An 18055-nucleotide genomic window follows, 5' to 3' on the forward strand; every position below is an offset into this window, starting at 1 on the left:
CAATACTGCAGACTTTACTCAATTAAATTTGTGTAGGATAGATCTATTTATTAAATGACAGGCTTAACTATTTGATTTATGTAGCTACTTATCTTATAGAAGTGGCTCTAGAAATGAACAAGGAATTAAAACCAAAGAAGCAATACTATTTGCAAAAAATAAAAAATAAACACCTCTAAACAATAAAATGAAATGTGCCTAGAGATCTTTAAAAAAAAAATCAACCAAATTCTCATCAAACAAGATAAGAACTAACAAATCATCTGAGTGGGTTGCTTAACCCGGACAACAACTGTACTAGAGGAAGAATTGTTTTTGCAATATTGTGTTCCAGAAATATAGAGAAGCTATGAAGCATTTCACAACAGGTCCCACGGTTGCAGATTGCAGAATTAACAGCTATATTATTTCCTCAAATTTGAATATGCTCCTAGTAGTTAATAGGAGAATAAATACTGCACTACTATATCTCTCCACTGTCATTCTTTGCTTGAAGACTGACCTCATTTTCATTTCATTATGGTTGACATGAAAACTGCCCCATGCAAACTCATGGATTGCAGTGTTCAATTCCAATGTGTGAAATGTGCTTTTGGATTCAGCATGATCATATTCATTGTACCCATGAGTGGCCCTTAAAGAAATCTTTCAGACAGTAGCTATGCATGAGCATGCCAGGTCCAAAAGCCCTTTCCTGCTCAGATTTGAATACCTGCACACTCGTAAAGTGAACCAGGGTTAACAAACAGTTCATCCTCAACTTGGCTCTGAAACCAAATACAGTGTACAATTATGTTTTGTGTCAGACTCACATTTTCATGTTTCATATGTTTTAGCAGTCGTAGTTCGCGGTAGGTCCTTTTGGCATGTATGATAGACTGAAATGGTCTGGACAATTTCTTCACTGCCACACGGAGGCCAGTTTTAGCATCAAAGGCAGAGCTATAAAATCATTTTAAAAAAAGCATTAATGGCGTAATCAGTGTTCACATTTTATTATGAAAAGATTATCATTTATCTTATTCTTTTGAGAGAATGTAACTAAATAACTTTGTAATTCAGAATATGAGCTCCAAAAGAAGTTGAAAATTTTTCTCGGAGTAAACTTAGAAAAAGAATCACTTATGGATATTTTTATATATATTATTATACTATATTCATTTTAATATACTATATTAAATGTATAATTTTGGGAATTATTCTGGCTTTATAAAGAAAGAATGAAAAATTTTGCAATCATAAAATGACTAATAACACAGAGGTATGACAATGACTTCCCCTAAATTCCTTGAACGTTTCAACCTCAAAATTCACATATTGTGACATTTCAGAAACAAAAGGTCCCTATATCCATCTTGAAGCATGATGTATGTCTCATAGAAAGCCAGTTGTGGAAATAAAGTCCAAACTACTCCTCAGATCTGTAGATTGAATAACTTAACTCAGAAATATCTAGACACATTTTTTTTTCAGACGCTTGGAAGTTGTGATGTTGAATTTTTATTGCCATGGTTTCTGATCTAATCAGATTGACAGACAACTTTAAAGAGATACTGTATACTCATTTCCACATATGAAAAAATCCAGACCATATTTTTATAATTTTTACTAAATAGCAAACAAGTACAAAATGTACAAAGGACCGCCCATCAGATCTGAAGATGAAACAGATACTGTATATCTGAGTACAGTTCAGTAAGAAATAATTTGAACTGTATTTGTCAGAATAAAATTATTTTAATACATAATTTCATTATAGCAAGCCAATATAGGCAATAAATAGCTCGGATTTCTGTCTGTTTTCTATTAAAATGTATCCTAAAACTAATGTACCGATATCATTTTAGCTTGAAATTGAATGGAAAATCTTTTTTTGCTCTTCCCCAAAGTCAGTCGTGCCTGGACTAAATATGATAATAATCTCTTATGTGTTATTAACCACACTGAACTGAATATAAAAAGAGACATTCCCACAATGGATACCCAATTATTTAAGGCTGGCAAGTGTTCTTGCAAAATGTCTATCATAGCTATATTGGCACAGGAAGAACTGATGTCATATACTATTAAATCACTTGATTTCTCATCATGCCAAACTTGCTGAGTCCCAAGGAAAGGTCCATATCGTCACTAATCATCTTCTCTTCTTCCTTTATATAAGCAGGTAGATAGGTTTTATTATAATTTTCTAAGAATACTTTTGAGGTCTAATATGAACCCTAGCTGCATTTACTCTGTTAGACAAAAAATATGAATGCCTGACATTTTGCTTTATCAACTTACCAGGAATGCAAAACCTACTATTGTTATTCCGGGGTCATGTCAAACTGGCCATCCCTGCTAAACTATTCCAGTTTCTGATATTGCAGACATGGTGTTTCATGGTTCAGTGTCTTCTAGAACACTAGGAACCAGTTCTAGTTTTGAAGATTAACTTCTGGAAATTTTGCCAAATTTCTCTCTGATTGGTTGAACTGGCATGTTTAAAAAGTTCCAGTAAGCAGGCAGTCTAGTGGGCACTAAGTGCTGTACGTATATAGAAGTATACTGTGGATGTCTTCTGTGCAATAGCCAAACAGATACCTTGTATGCTTACTTGGTTGCGAGCCTGGATTCTTCAACCTATCTGGTTTAATGGTTTAATTATCTTTAACTGATCAAATTATATACTGAATGTAGTGGATAAATCCTTAATCTTGATGCCAAACTATATGCAAAGGCACTGCTTTATATCAGGCAAAAGGAAATATAATATATCAGATGCTTAGCACTCTTATAGTATTTGTTCAAGTGTAATACTGGCAAACTAAAACAAAGAAGAATTCAATTTAGTCTACAATTAGGAAGTTCTTTTAACCTGTGCAATGAATACACTGTAAAATATTTTAGATGACTTAGAAATGCTCATCACCATACAGTCCAAAATTATTAACTATAAGAATCCTTGGGTTATGTGCTATAAAGATAATGGATGACTTCATGGATACCTCCATGCAATTTTCATGAACCAGAAAAGTGTTTTTAAAATTCCAAATATGTTCATCAGTCCATGAAGACTGAAGTTCTGAATTATGGCTACTAGAAAAGTACACATAGAATTCAACTCCAGGCTTCGAGTTATTTCAAGATATGAAGGTGAAAGCCCTTTGAAGAGGGAAAATAATCAAAGAAAAAAAAGTATTTCCTTCAACAGTAATGCCCCACCCTCATATTAAGAATCATACATTGAACAGGTGGGGGATTGATTAAGCCAATACCCATCTCACAACATTCGGGTTTCTGCATTAATGGAAACCAATAATCATATCCAGTTCTCAGTAGATGTTTTGGAGAGGATTCCTATTTCTGCTTTTAAAAAAATATTTGAAAATATTTTCTATATATATATTAAACTCTCCCTCCATCCTATAACCATTTTCATTGTCTATAAGAGGTCCTTTTCGCTGCCTTGAAACATAAATCACCAAATTGACTGAAGAATCCACAAAAATATTCTGTTTTATCCTCAGCCCTTAAAATGAATGTTCTTGTGAAATTAGACTCAGGTCAGCTTAAAGCAGAAACTTGTAGAACAATTTATACCTAGAGCTGTATGGAGAATTTGACTTTTCCTCCTTTCTAATTCAATGGAGACCCCATCACACACTGCAATTTCTAATGCTAGAAGCATTAGCTAGAACACCGGTTCTCAACCTGTGGGTCGCGGCCCCATTTGGGGTCGAACGACCATTTCACGGGGGTCGCCAAACAACGCAGTCCGCCATTTTTTCCCCCTTTTCCTTAGCTGTGCTACTCCCTTTTATTCTATTGGCTTTTGAAAGCCAATAGAATAGACTCTCTTGAATAGAGTCTAATTATATTGACTTTCAAAAGCCAATAGGAATTGTCCAGGATGTCTCTGCCCTGCTGAGACATCCTGGACAAAAGTCCCATTCTGCAAACGGTGCTGCAAGTTGTCTGCAGCGAAGGCGAGCTGTCTGGAAGTTTCCACTCCTCTCTGCTGAGCAACTACTAAAAATGTAAGTAAAAGAGGGCCAGGAGTGGGAGGTGGGAGGCCGGCGGGCGCAGGGAGGGTTGCTGGAGCGCGTGGGGCCCGGCGGGTGCCTTACCTCCCTTGGGCTGGGCCAGCTGGTGGCCCAGCCGGTGGTCGGCCTGCTCCATCTCTGCCGTTTGCCAGCTACACCTCGGCAGGCGCAGGGGGCGGCACCACGCATGAGAGGTGCTCCCGGGCAGGGAAAATCCTCGACTTATGACCGGTTGGGTAGTCCTCGACTTATGACCGGTTGGGTAGTCCTCGACTTACGACTGGTTGGGTAGTCCTCAACTTACGACCGGTTGGGGGTCGCGGCATTAAAAAGGTTGAGAACCACTGAGCTAGAAGCATTAGCTGAAATAGGTTATTCTGGAAAAACTATAATATGGTTCTCAAGATGGAACAAAATATAGGTAGTTCTCAATTTACAATCATTTGTTTAGTGACTGAAGTTACAACAACATTAAAAAAGTGACAAGTTTCTCAACACAACTAGCTCTTGACAATCAGCATGTATCTATCATGGCTGCAGCATCCTGGGGTCATGGGTTCATCATTTGTGACCTTCCCAGATGGTTCTCAGAAGCAAAGTCAATGGGGGAAGCCAGATTTGCTTAATGACCACATGATTCATTTAACAACCATGGCATAAAAGGTCATAAAATTGCCCTTGATTCACTTAAAGCTGCCTTGCTTAACAAAAGAAATTCTGGTCTCAGTTGAAAACAGTGAGAATTTTTAGATTGAGTATCTAGACATAGTTATTTCCCTACCTTAAGATGCTTGGAGGAAAGAGGAAGAATATACCGGTAGCTATTTAAAACTATGGAGCCTGCCACAGTATGGCAGAACTACACTGGTTTGCCAAGAAAGTCACACTATATCCTATTCACATTTACCTGAAACTGAATCCCACTGAATGTCTTATTTTTGAATAGACAGGAGTAGGAAGTAAAATCTAAGTCTTAATTAAATCTTCAAGGCCACAAGGACATAAAATATAATGCTTAATTAGGAAATTTAATAATCATCTATATGAATTTAAAATATACTGTTTTTCTCATATGATGAAATTTTGGTATATAACAATGTCACAGATTCTCAAAATTAGAAGTGTAACATAAATAAATCTATTTTCTAGAGATATAAATATTAGAAAGAAAACTTGGGTGCTAAATCTTTAAAAACTGAACTACATTTTTACAGAAATAAAAGTATGCTAATTCTCTGTACATCTTTCTATTACTATAATCTAGTACGGCTTTTAGATTGGCTCAAATAAATCATTAAAAACTCATATAAACAAACTCTTAAAAATATACTAAATATGTTTTGTTGCCAAACAAGCAAGTCCAAACTGAATTTGAAATGGCTATATAAAATCTGTATCAAGAAACTAATAACTTTTATAGGTACCTTTATTTGAGATAATTGAAATAGATTGAACAAAAATATTCATAGACCCAAGTAGAGTCAAGTAGGCATGTACATTTACTTAAAAAAAACTTAATGAAATGTATTTTAATATTATTCCAATGTACTTTCTGTAGAATAAAGGCAGTCCTCGATTTATAACAGTTTGTTCAGGGACCGTTCAATCTTACAACAGCAGTGAAAAAAGTGACTTATGACTCTTTTCACTTAAGACCGTTGCAGCATCCCCACAGTCATGTGATCAAAATTCAGCCTTGTCAATTGATTCATATTTATGATGATTGCAGTGTCCAGGCATGTGATCATCTTTTGTGACCTTCTGACAAAGTCAATGGGGAAACCAGATTCATTTAACAATTGTATTACTATAGTGAGACACTTAACAACTGTGGCAAGATAGGTCGTAAAAATGGGGCAAAATTCACTTAACTGTCTTGCTTAGCAACAGAAATTTTGGGCTCAATTGTGCTCGTTAGTCGAGGACTCCTGTATATGATGCATTTTGAATAATGGCATACTATTTCAATGTTTGATTTCTGGCACAATGTTATCTGGGAGGTTCAGTGCTCAATTCATTTTTCCAAAGTAACTTACACCATTTAGAGAAGCCATAAGAGACTAATACAGTATGAACTAAAATCACTGATATGTCTATTGACTAATCCTACTGCATTTGTTAAGCAATGTATTTGTGAAAAGTACTTTACTTCCTTCTGATTTTTTTTAATCTTAGGGATAGGAAAATTTACCAGCATAACTGACTTTTAATGTTTTTGTAGATTCTAATGAAGAATTTTCAGGCAGGCTATACAAAGCAATACCAGCCCCTAGCAGCATTTGTTATTTACTTAAGCTCCATAATGGAAAATAAAAAATACTGTATCATTTGGAATCTATCCTCCTACATGTTAAACAGAAAAAGGAATGGCAGAATGAATCTATAGAATCTGTAAGCTACTGCAATAAAATGTTTTGACTAGAGGCAGTAATCATAACCATTTTTAAGATGCCTATAATGTTAGCAAAAATCTATGTATTTCATTAAAGCAAAAAGGTAGACTACCTCTGCTTTATTCACTAACTTAACATAACATAGCTATTATTTGTAGTGGTTTGTCACTGAAGCTGGTTTTCTTGAACCTTCTTTCTCCATGAAGCATACTGTATAATATTTGTGTTATACTGATGCACATCAGAAAATACAGTGTAAGTTGTCATTAAGAGATACACTACAATTTCATCTCCTAATTTACCTTACTCCTTTTCAACTATTTTTACAATGTCTTTATGCTCAGCCTGTACAACTCACAACTTCATTTACAAAAGTGAAAGCCTGAAGTATGCTATTTTTATTTAAGATAGTCCTATTCATACCCTAGAAAATCCAGTTTGGTTATGCTGAACTTCAAATCCATGAAGCCTTAGGTCAGTCCTGGTCAGCCTAACAGACCCAACAATCTTTGTAAGAAGAAAGACAATGGGAGAACAGAAAGGGTTTTTATGCTGTCATGAGCTTCTTTCAGGAAAGATGAGATGAAAGCAATAGATTTGGCTGGCTAAATCTCTCTCCTCATGCAGGGCTGAAGTCACTGCTTTACTGATATAGGGCCCAACAGAAAGCAGCATCACACTAACAAGAAACAATCCTGAAGTTTATCAAGGCACTCATGCTTTTTCCTCAAAGCCAGATCTCTCTAAGACAACCTAGCCAGCAATTCCAAACTGCAACTGGGACAATAATTAAGCAATTCCTCTCTCCCATAGCCTATCATTTAGGCACCAGAAAAGCAAGATATTTTATGCATATTTGTTAAATTTTTATCTGGCCTTTCTTCCAGCTCAAGGCAGAGTACAAAGCACTCACTTTGTCCCCTCCCCCATTGACCCCGGGAAGTAAACGGGGGCCAAAAGAGCAACTGGAGGAAGGAAAGTCCAAAACTGGCCAACGAGCTTCCATGGGTGGGTTCGGTTTGCACTTGGTTTCCCTGGTCCAGGTCCAACAGGGTAGCCACCTACCAGATGATTGCTCAGAACAAAATAAGAAGAAAGTGGCCACAAGGGAAAATGAGACTGACGGGACAATGTGAATGTGATAACGCACAAGACAGCATAAAGCTACAAGCCCGGAGTTCAGAAAGCATAACAGAACAGCCCAAACCAGTTCCTTCTGATACCGCAACTTGAACAAGCTTTCTTTTGGGGTGCGGGGAGTTGAAGCATGCAAGGCCAATCCCGAAAGGTTTTTTTTTTTTTTTTTTTTTTACAAACTGCAAGGAATAGGACTCCCATCGGGGTGACAGGCCTCGGCGAAAATGCGGACAGCCGCAATGCCAAGCGGCTCTGAAAAGATGCGCGTTCGCCCTTTGCGTGTAGCGCAGACGACGACGTTTCTTCTCCAGGAAATATTGCAACTCACCAGACGGAGCCGTAAGCTCCAGAACCCACCGGCGAGAGGTTCTGGTAACGCTCGGGCACCTCCCAGATCGTCTTGTTCAGCTCTTGCCGGTAGAACTTGGGCCGCTCCTGGGTCATCTCGACCCCCACGTCCGCCCCACCCAGCGGGGCCGGGAGGGAGGAGACCCTTGAACAGGGATCGCGGCTCCTCCCCCTGCAGCGAAAGGGAGTTTCCCGCGCGGGAGGAGGAGGTGGGAAAGTCGCCCGCGCCAAGCTGCAACTTCGGTCGCTGGTCGCAACTCGCCTCGAGCGCCCTGCACTGCTGCAGCCCCTCCTTTGGAGGAAAGGAGAAAGACCCGCTGGAGGAATAGTGGCCGGCGGTGACCGCAAGTGCTCACTTCTCCAGGCTGACGGGAAAGGCCACCGAAGGAGCACGCAAGGTATCTGAAGAGACCGGAGCTGGTTTAAGAGTCGAGCGGGGACCCAAGCAATGACGGAGACACGCCAGTCTGACTTCTCCGAACCTCTTCCTAGATCCTCGACCAATCGATCGCAGAGGTATCGCGAGATCTGCGGCTCGGAATTGCTAGTGACAATGCCCCAATATGGAACCTAATTCTTGCGGCCTATATGAGCGCAGCCCGCTGGATGGTCTCGCGAGATCTATAAGGATAGAGAGAGAAACGGAGGAAGGCGGAGTTTGAGGTAATTGTAGGAGTTGCCTTCCTGGGGTAGTTTGACAGCCCGAGCCCGCTTTTATCTTCCTGCTTTCCTCCCTGTTGCTATGGGAAAGACTGCTGCTCGGAGCTTTAGGCGAAGAAATGCTGTAATCTTCACTGCGACATTTCTAAGGCAACCTCTTTGATTTATCGATTAACGTGAATTCCTGTAATGAAAAGTGCTTTTTTTCACCTCGTTTTCGCTTACCCAGCCTCCTCCTTCTTGTGCTATATCAGTTATCGGACTTTGGCGATCATGTTGGCGATCCTGTTTTTATCAGCAGCCGCACGAAAAAGTGCTGTTGAGTTTTGTCCAAACCCTAAGTTACTGAAACTGCTGGACTTCCGCTTATTTTAAACACAATTTGCTTTACTCCGCAGCAGTGTTGTCTCAAGAAATCAAAAGCGCGCACTCTGCTTCGTTGCCTTGTACGGACCCAACGCTGATGCCATATTCACTCGTACGCAGAATCAAGCTGGTGTTTTACTCATTTGCCCATCTCTTACTCTTGGCAAAAGAGCAAACTACTAACATGCAATACTCGTTTCCATCTTTTTTGTTTCAGGAACAGGATCTGTAAGGGGAATCACGCTTTATAAATTATATTACCTTCAACTTATTTGTTAAATGTATATGGCCACCCATCTCCCCAAAGTGATTCTGGGCGACCTACAACAATAAAAAAATAACCAAAAATTCATTTAAAATATAGAGGACATAACAAGATATTAAATGCCGCTCTGCGGAAAAAATATTTCTTCAAAAATGCGAAAGTAACATAACCCTAAATCTCCCATTTTAAAAGTCGAGCCCCAAACACATCAGGAACGCCTCTAACAGCCGCCTCAAAACGGCTCACACAATTCTGCAGCAGTTTCAGACGCTGCGACCTGCCCCGCCATCTACTGATGGATGAGGACCCATCAGAAACCATCGCTCGAATGGGACCCCGAAAGGCGTTCTGTCCATTGAATCTCATGTCGGCTGTGCGTGACTTGAAACTTCGCCCGCAAGCAGAATTGACGGCGAATGCGTCACAATTCTGACTAGCGACAGCACCTCACTACCGCACGCCAGGCGGAGTTTTTACCATTGTCCCGCTCTCTGACCCCGCCAAATCCGGCGAAAACCGAAAGGGCGAACAGTGGGCTGCGGAGGGGGAAGCGCGGGCGCTCCGCACATGGGACAGGGGGAGGCGGGCGAGCAGCCTAACGCGCGGCTTCACCCTCCCATGCAGAGGAGGGGACGGTGCCGTATGCGCTTAGAAGAACCGGGGGGCGTGGCTTTCCTTAGTCCCAGCTCGGAAGGAAGTGACAGCAGCGGCGCCGAAGAAATTTGGTGGCGCGCACAACGGCGCGCGAAGATACCGGCCGTACGCACGCGCCGGCCGGCCCGCCCACGCCCGGCGCAGGCGCAAGGAACATCTTTAGAGCGCACGCGCGGGAGCTCAGTGGGGCTGCCGTCGCTGGCCGCCATGGAACGGAAAGGTGAGCGCGTTGGGGTTTTTTTGCTCCGGGTGTTTTTTTTTTTCCTTCCTTAATTCACGTCAGGAAGAGGTTGCTCTTCTTGGGCCTCCTTTAATTTGAATTCATCCCGCTGCCCTAATCTAAATGATTTGGTTTTGGGTTCCTTTTAGTATACTTAATAACAGATGCCTGTTGCATTTTTAAGGTATGTTGACAGTGATGTACTTCTTAAGCGTCTGCTTTGTGTGTACGAGGTAGAGAGTATGATACTTTGTCTCCACTTAGGTTACGTTCTTGAAGAAGAAAAAAAATCTGACGGGGGCACATATCTAATTGAAATCGAACATAAATGGTGCCTCTAGTTAAGGATTTGTAAACTAAAGATGATGCTTAAAAATTAAATTTACCAGATTTGTAAATTCAGATTTTGAGTTGAACCAGATTTTGGTTCAGCTTTCTTCTGCTTCCCCATCTCTTTTCAGTTCTAGCATTGCAAGCCCGAAAGAAACGGACCAAAGCCAAGAAAGAAAAGGCCCAGAGAAAGTAAGTGTTCCCCACTGTGTTTCAAATGAAGGTAATTCTTGAAAGTTGTATTTTTTGAACTGAAATAAAAAAAAAAGTCTAGTAAACATTCCTATATAACCCAGTCTTACCACTGATCATACCTGCCTTTCCTTAGGGCAGCATGTGTATTAAAGTATGAGTTTAATCTCTGTTAATACATTTGCCAATTTTATAAAGTAAGTTTAATGAAATTAATCATATAAAATGCTACTAGGATATTTGAATATCGGTAGCATATAAAACATAGAGCTGGACTTACATTGTACCTTCTGGCCAGCCCTGAGTTTTCTGCTACTATACTTTAATTTTCATGGTTATTATTTGAGTCATAATAGCCATTTATGCACTTTATAGGAAAACCCTTTGAGGGATCTGAAATATTTAAAGTTCCTTCTGGATTTGCACCATTTTTTTCCCTTCTTGCTTATTGTTTAGCTAAAGTCTTTATGTTATGCAACTTAAGTAGTTCAGTTTAGTTCCAAAGCTTCATTTTATAGCCATGGGTAAAGCAGGAACTCCACATTTTTAGTAGTACTGGTTTATACCTTGACTTTAGCTCCCATCTTCTAAAAATTCCCATTGATTTCCATTAGACTTACTACTAAATAGCTATACAGAAAATTATTGCTTGTATGCTGAGGAGCTCTTTATTTACATTTAAATACATTCAATTATCTATGATTTACTACCCTGTGGAACATTTTTAAGGCTGTAGTGTACACACTGGCAAGAGTGTAAGCCCATTGCACACTAATTTATTTATTGGATTTTTATTTTTAAGGAGGTTACCATCGTGTGACTCTTGATGACTACAAAGAATAAAATTCCATGGACCAAATAATATTGTAATAAATGCAACCATTATGATGTGTCATTAATTTGCTATCAGAATGATATGTAAATAATCCCTGAATCTCTGTCCTAACTACTTAAAAAACCATCCACAAGAGCTCCTTTTTAACTTGCTTCCAGAAGACCATTATGGTCAGTGCAAGTCTAACCTCTCAGGTCATATCATTAGTTCCATAACAGAGAAGACTTCCTGGATTATTCTGATTTCATGAAAATGGAAAATTGGGGGGGGGGAGGAGGTTTAGGCTGATACTGAATGTACAGCCCTGAATGTACTTCAGCCCCAAGCCATATAGAACTGCAGTCATGAGAAGCTTATGAACAGAGTAAACCTTTAATATACTGTGCTAATTTAATGAAAATATGTCCATCAAAGTAAGGTATCTATAAATTATATGTGCATAAAATTGAATGAGTCATTAGGCATGTGCAGTTATCGTGCATCAGACAGTGGGAAATGGTGACTAGATATGGACAGATTGTTCCATCTAAGTTCTTATTAAGAGGTATATTCTAATATTAATATAGAATATAAAATACCCTGGACTGTCTGCATATTTACTTTCTCAAATGAGCTCTGCAACGAAGCAGCAGCAGTCAGGTCTCTTTACTTCAGTTCACAAACAACAAAAGCAAAAATACACTTTTTCAACTGTTGGTTTGAAGCTGTTTCCAATTGCATGTGTATGAAATATAATTCTGACATTTGGCATTCAGAAACTATAGAATCATAACAGTAAGAATTCTTGTAACGCACAAATAGTATATAGTTTTGCATTTGACAACCTGCATGTAAAATAAGTGTAATATGTAATGATAATAACATGATAATTACAATCAATGACCTCTTCACAGTAAGAAATTCAATTGCAGCAGTAAATGTGTCTGTTGGACATATAGCAGTGTTACTTTTTTATCTATATTTTTATGTTTTTTTTCCCCTTCACTGTCACACTACTGTACGCCTTTAGCTAATCCAGGCAGTGGCTAGCAGGAATGAATTTGGCTGATGCTTTCTCCAAGTTTCTGTGATTTAGAGGAATTTAAACAGAAAAATGAATCATGCAACTTGGACATATTCAAAAGTTCTGGGACAAAACTATAGTACTTTGTTTTGTTTTGTGGTTGGAATTTTAAAATAGTTTTTTTGGTTTATGACATTTAATCCACCTTTAGGACGCACCTAGTAATTTATAGAAATAGAAATTACAATCAGTCTTTAACTGAGCATTAGTAAAATGTTGCATGGTTTTGTGGGAAAACTATAAATCATTAATAGGCATCAACAAAATAGCTTCTGGTTATTTTTATTTGTTTATTCAGAAGAGCTTATCAAAAAGAATAAATACATCTGGCCTTTAGTTAAGCAACTTGGATCTGATTACTACTTGGATGGGAGACTACTAAGGAATACCAGAGGATGTAGGCTATGCTAGGGGAAAAAAAAAAAAGGAAACAGAAGACAGTGACAAAACTGCTTTTATGTTTTAAAAACATGAGGTTGTCAACCTCTATGAGGTTGTCAGAAATTACTTATCGAAAATTTCCTTTTTAAAAATATTGAATATATTTTACTCTAATTTATACCTGGTTTTTTAATTTATTTTGTGGCTTTTTTAATTTTCAGTTCTTAAAATGTGTGTTAATTCTTTAAAAGGATTGTTCTGTAAAGTTCACAGATACACTTCTTTGTAGCAGAAATAAGTTTACACTATGAGAACTCATTTTAAGCAATAATTGTGAAATTACTTTGTGCAGTGTTTTATTATGTAAAAAAATAGCCAAGATCTCTGAAATACACTTGAAACGTAGTGATCAATCTGATAGAAATATTTAAAATATTTTTATATTTTCAAATAGCTAATAAACCACAGAATTGCTCTGCCTGCCCACACATATTTTTGCTATTTATCTGTCTTCTAAAAAGAAAAAGAACTAACTTTGGAAAATTTCCTTCTGTGGAGTTATGCCTCATTGAATTAATGCAGCTGTGTTTTTACTATGTCTAGCATGTCTAGGATGTTAAAATTTGTATTGGCCTAAAAATAAAAGCTTAAGATTAGGCTGTTTTTTATTCTGTTTGAAAAACATGCAGTCTTTCCATGGAATCAAAATAATAGTTAATGAAATGTTTTAATGTCTGTTAGTTTATTATTTAACGCAAAGAAGCTACAAGCTAATTTTCTTTTTTATTGTCATCTTTTTCTTGAGAGATTACAACAATTATTTTACTTATCTTATTGTCATAAGTTATTACAAAAAGATGAATATACATTGCCTTACATTTCTGTATATTACTGTACATTTTTATTGGCATTAATTCTATCAAAAATGCTTACTGAGAAGTACTACACAAACTAAACCATGTGTCTCCTAGTACAAGCAGAGTGTAGCTTGAAAAATAGATCAGGAAACCCCATGGTTCTTCAATAATCAAATTTTAATATAGGTGGCCCTTGCTTAACAATGGTAATTGAGATCAGAATATCCATTACTAAACAAAGTAGTTGTAAAGCACAGGATCACCTCACGTGATCACAACTTCTAACTTTCCCATTGACTTTGCAGCAAGGAAGGTTGTGAATAACAATCAACAATCTGGCTGATTGCTGAGTGCAGATCATATGACTGCAGGGGCCCTGTAATGGCCACTTTGATGACTGGTCATACCACTTATTCAGTGGCTCTCTCAAATTCAAACTATTGCGGAGTGGTCATTAAACAAGGATCACCTGTAATAACTTGATGTAACTGACCATCATGGGGAATTATTGAATAAGTTTGAATTTGCATTATTTGTGTAATCACATAACTCATAAATGATACAATTGTAATAAGAACTTCAACTAAAATGAAAAATTAGGCCATTGTATTTTGAAGTCTGAAAATGAGGTCTTTTAAATTGAGGACTTACTGTTACTATTTTTTATACATAATTCAAGGCAGGGAATATATATAGTACTCCTTCCTTCAATTTTCCCCACAACAACAACCCTGTGAGGTGGGTTGGGCTGAAAGAGTAGTGGCCCAAGGTCAAGTTTTCATGCCTAAGGTGAGACTAGAACTCACACTGTCCTGGTTTCTAGCCTAGCACCTTAACTACTACAATAAACTGGAACCAAAACTGATTCCAGTTTAATTATGTATTTAAAAGAAAGGTAGGCTGTAGTTATAGTATGTCATTGATTATGTGGAATTAAAAGAAATGTCTATTTCAGGTGGCATGATGTAATATGATTTACAATTAGGTATATTAAATATCTGCTTTAGATATTAAACTGGTGAAAATGTAATCCTACCATCAGCTCATAGTAAATAAGTCCTACATATCTGACCTTAATTTATAGGCACAGTTTGTTAGATTGGTTTATTTCTAGATAAAAGATTATTTTTAGTAAGTCTTTTCTATAGTGCTGTGTTAACAAAGAGCGATCAGCAATATGTAAGAAGATTCAACCATGGTTCTTTTATAAAAAGGGGCAATGTTATCTGCAAGGAGATGTAATTTAATACTAATTTATTAAAAGGTATATGCTGCTAAACGCCTAACAAATTGGTAGATTTGCTAAATACAAGATACAATTCAAAGGAACAGAGAAAACAAATCTGGATGGGAACAAGGAAAAGGAAGAAAAGGGGTGTCAGTCATGCTCACAAAAGGCCTGGGTGAAGAAATACCAGTAGGGGAGGGGCCATTTGATTATTGGGGAAAATCTCACATCAGAGGGCACACACTACTACAGAGAACGTGCACTTGTTAGGTCCTGATAGATGACATTATTTAATTGGTGAAACCACAATTGGAACTGTAAAAATTGTCATTAAACAATGTGGTTATTAAGTGAGGCATCATGTGACCCCCACTCAACATTTTTGGCCTGGTCATTAAGCAAATCACTATAATTCCTATATGAAACATCAGGCGACTGTGGCTTGTAACTTTGCTTGTCGGAAACTGGCTGAAAAGGTTGCAAATGGCAATCATGGGACCCTGAGATGCTGCAGCTATTGTAAATACAAGCCAGCTGCAACTGGCCGTAAATCATTTTTCAGCCCCATCATAACTTTGAAAGATTGCTAAATGAATGGTTGTAAGTTGAAGACTAGGAAGGAGTAGAAAGATTGACAAAGTATTTGTGGTCTGTATTCAAATCTAGATACTATATACTTTGGCAAATAGATTGATGCTATGGTTACCATTCTCAGCTTTTAACTTTTGGGAGACAACAGTGTAGTTCGAGCAGATTCCAGTTGCATTCTACAGTATAGTGCAGTCATGGCCAACCTTTTAGAGACCGAGTGCCCAAACCGCAACCACAAACCCACTTATTTATGACAAAGTGCCAGGGCCGCATCAGCGTTGTGGTGTCCTCGGGGGGGGGGCAGAGAGGCGCTTCTGAGTGCCGCCTCTGGCACACAAAAACTGGGGGTGCAAAAATGGGCCACTGGGCTGCAAGGCGCAAAAATGGCCGCCGCCGTGCTGCGGGGTACTGCACCGTGCAAGAATGGGGCAGGGCTCAGGAGTATCATGTAGGCACTAGCCCCGCCCCATTTGTAGCACGTGTGTGCTCGTGGCTTCGTACACATGCACATATGTAAAATGCTTCCCCCTCCCTTTTCTTCCAGTCCACCAATCAACAATGGTTGGTGACTTCTGCTCTACCACCTCTACTTGAGCTTGCTAGTCGGCCGGTTCGCCTTCTTTGTGCTGGGTGGGGCTCCTGCTCCAGGCAGCGGTGGCAGCCTGATAGACCTGCTGGCGGCAGCGGTGCACGTGCTAACAGAGAGGGCTCTGAGTGCCACCTCTGGCATGCATGTCATAGGTTCGCCACCCTGGTATAGTGTGTGTGTTCAGCAGTATTTGTGGATACACTTTGGTTTGGTCCTTATTAAGTATTTATATACCTAAATTCACGTTTACTAGAATAATGCAGGAATTAGTGGTAAATACCTGTAGATAGTTCAGTTTCTGGCAGTTATGAGTAACAAAGTTGGACGGGTCATTTGAGGTCCTCCAGTCCAACCTCTGCCTGAGCAGGAGACCCTATACCATTCCAGATAAATGATTGTCCAATCTCTTTTTTAAAGCCTCCAATGATTGAGCATCCACAACTTCTGGAGGCAAGCTGTGTCATTGCTTAATTGTTCTCATAATTAATCTTAATCTTTAAATAATTAAACTATTGATTAGTATTTAATATTAAAAGTTAATATGATTTAGTTACGAGACAATAAAATGTTTTATTCAGGTGCCTTGCAAATTAGACTGCAATTCTTCGCAAGCAGACCTGTTTTGGGACTTGCATGAGATTTGAGATGTCACTGAAAGAAATGTGTAATAAACATGAGTTTATGTGATCAGGACTGAGTTTCACTTTCTGTTGAGCTTATTAATTTCTCAATATAAATTTCCAAGTTTAAATAAATTATATTTAGTTTACATAAGTTGAGTGACATTCCCCCAAATTTCTTTTATTCTAGGCAGAGCTAGAATAGTTGCAAGAAATAACAACGCATTTACTAGGCTTTTTAAAATGTCTCTCCTTCCCTGAATATTTTAATTAGAACTCCCTTGTAATCAGAATTATCTACTGTGGATTTATAAAAAGTTTTGAAGGAAGTAAATTATTCAGCAGAAAACTATTTTTTAATAAAAGCTAGACAACAAAATAGTTAGCTGTGAAAAACTTGGAAAATGGAAAGCATTAGAGGAAAATAATAAATATTCTGCCATTCCAAAGTGTAGCTAAATTTTGCAGGAAGCAAATCCTGAAATCAGTCCTTCCCAATGATGTTGCAAGCCATTTACCTGCAATGCAGCGATGTGCATCTGCAGCTAGGTGGTGGAGGCATAGCCTGCTTTTTCTTCCTTCTGCACAAAGCTTTGCTGTATTCAGGGACGGCCAGCACCCTATTTACAATTTATGCATCCTATTACCAGGACTAGTGTGCCATTTGGGTTTTATGGCTCTTTTGAAAATTGTTGATCCATCTTCAGAGGTTCCTTCGTCAATGGGTGTGCGTGCTTCATGCAGGTAAGCTCCCCCCCATCTCCATTTTCTTACTCGTGGGAGAATGTGATTTCAAGAATCAGAATCAATGTAGTACTTGCAATGAAATCTTTGGAATCATTGTAATAGCTCTGTCTCCACTTGTAAATCAGCTTTTAATTAGATGGGATTAAAGTAACAGTTGCAAAATTACGTGCAGATTATTCTGTCTTTGCTTTATAGTCTGTTTGAAATAAATCTTTTAACAGTATTATTTGATTTTTGAGGACTTTACAGAGTGTGTGCAGATTTATATTCCTGGCCTATAGCAATAATAAATTTGGATGCATTTAAAAAGGTTGTGGCAGGAAGAGTTACAAAGATTGTTAAGAATTAACTGTAAAAGTATACATTCTTTGTGAATAATAAATAGGATAGGTCCCTGAATTTGTTCAGACTTATGTTACATTCTCTGACAATAATTATAATTTTAAAAGTGTGATGTTTTAACATGTTTAAAGGCAAAGATGATATGATTCTTTAGTTTCCTTTAGATGAAGAACAAAAGCAGCCAAATGGTTTATGGAGACTTTCTAGTAACT

The 18055-nt window shown here is 38.3% G+C and overlaps 2 protein-coding genes across 5 annotated transcripts in view; one reads left to right on the forward strand and one right to left on the reverse strand.

The window, feature by feature from the left end:
* MAPK14 (mitogen-activated protein kinase 14) overlaps window positions 1–8410 on the reverse strand; it is a 39179-nt gene extending 30769 nt beyond the window's left edge. Inside the window, exons 1-2 of one of the 3 annotated variants that reach the window (XM_039323283.1) lie at window positions 7884–8410; window positions 813–942 (exon numbers count right to left, since the gene is read on the reverse strand). In XM_039323283.1, the coding sequence (XP_039179217.1) occupies window positions 813–942; window positions 7884–7999 (246 nt within the window). In that variant the 5' untranslated portion in view covers window positions 8000–8410. The remainder of the gene's footprint in view (window positions 1–812; window positions 943–7883) is intronic. The other 2 variants (XM_039323284.1, XM_039323282.1) reach the window with 2 other exon arrangements.
* A 56-nt stretch (window positions 8411–8466) lies between these two features.
* The window catches only part of SRPK1 (SRSF protein kinase 1), a 35805-nt gene continuing 26216 nt past the window's right edge, over window positions 8467–18055 (forward strand). The window contains exons 1-3 of one of the 2 annotated variants that reach the window (XM_039323280.1): window positions 10042–10068; window positions 10530–10590; window positions 17405–17498. In XM_039323280.1, the coding sequence (XP_039179214.1) occupies window positions 17428–17498 (71 nt within the window). In that variant the 5' untranslated portion in view covers window positions 10042–10068; window positions 10530–10590; window positions 17405–17427. Of the gene's footprint in view, window positions 10069–10529; window positions 10591–17404; window positions 17499–18055 lie in introns of both variants that reach the window. The other variant, XM_039323279.1, reaches the window with a different exon arrangement.

This window comes from Crotalus tigris, unplaced genomic scaffold (assembly GCF_016545835.1).
Source record: "Crotalus tigris isolate CLP2741 ecotype Arizona unplaced genomic scaffold, ASM1654583v1 scf7180000024167.7108832, whole genome shotgun sequence".
Lineage (NCBI taxonomy): Eukaryota > Metazoa > Chordata > Lepidosauria > Squamata > Viperidae > Crotalus > Crotalus tigris.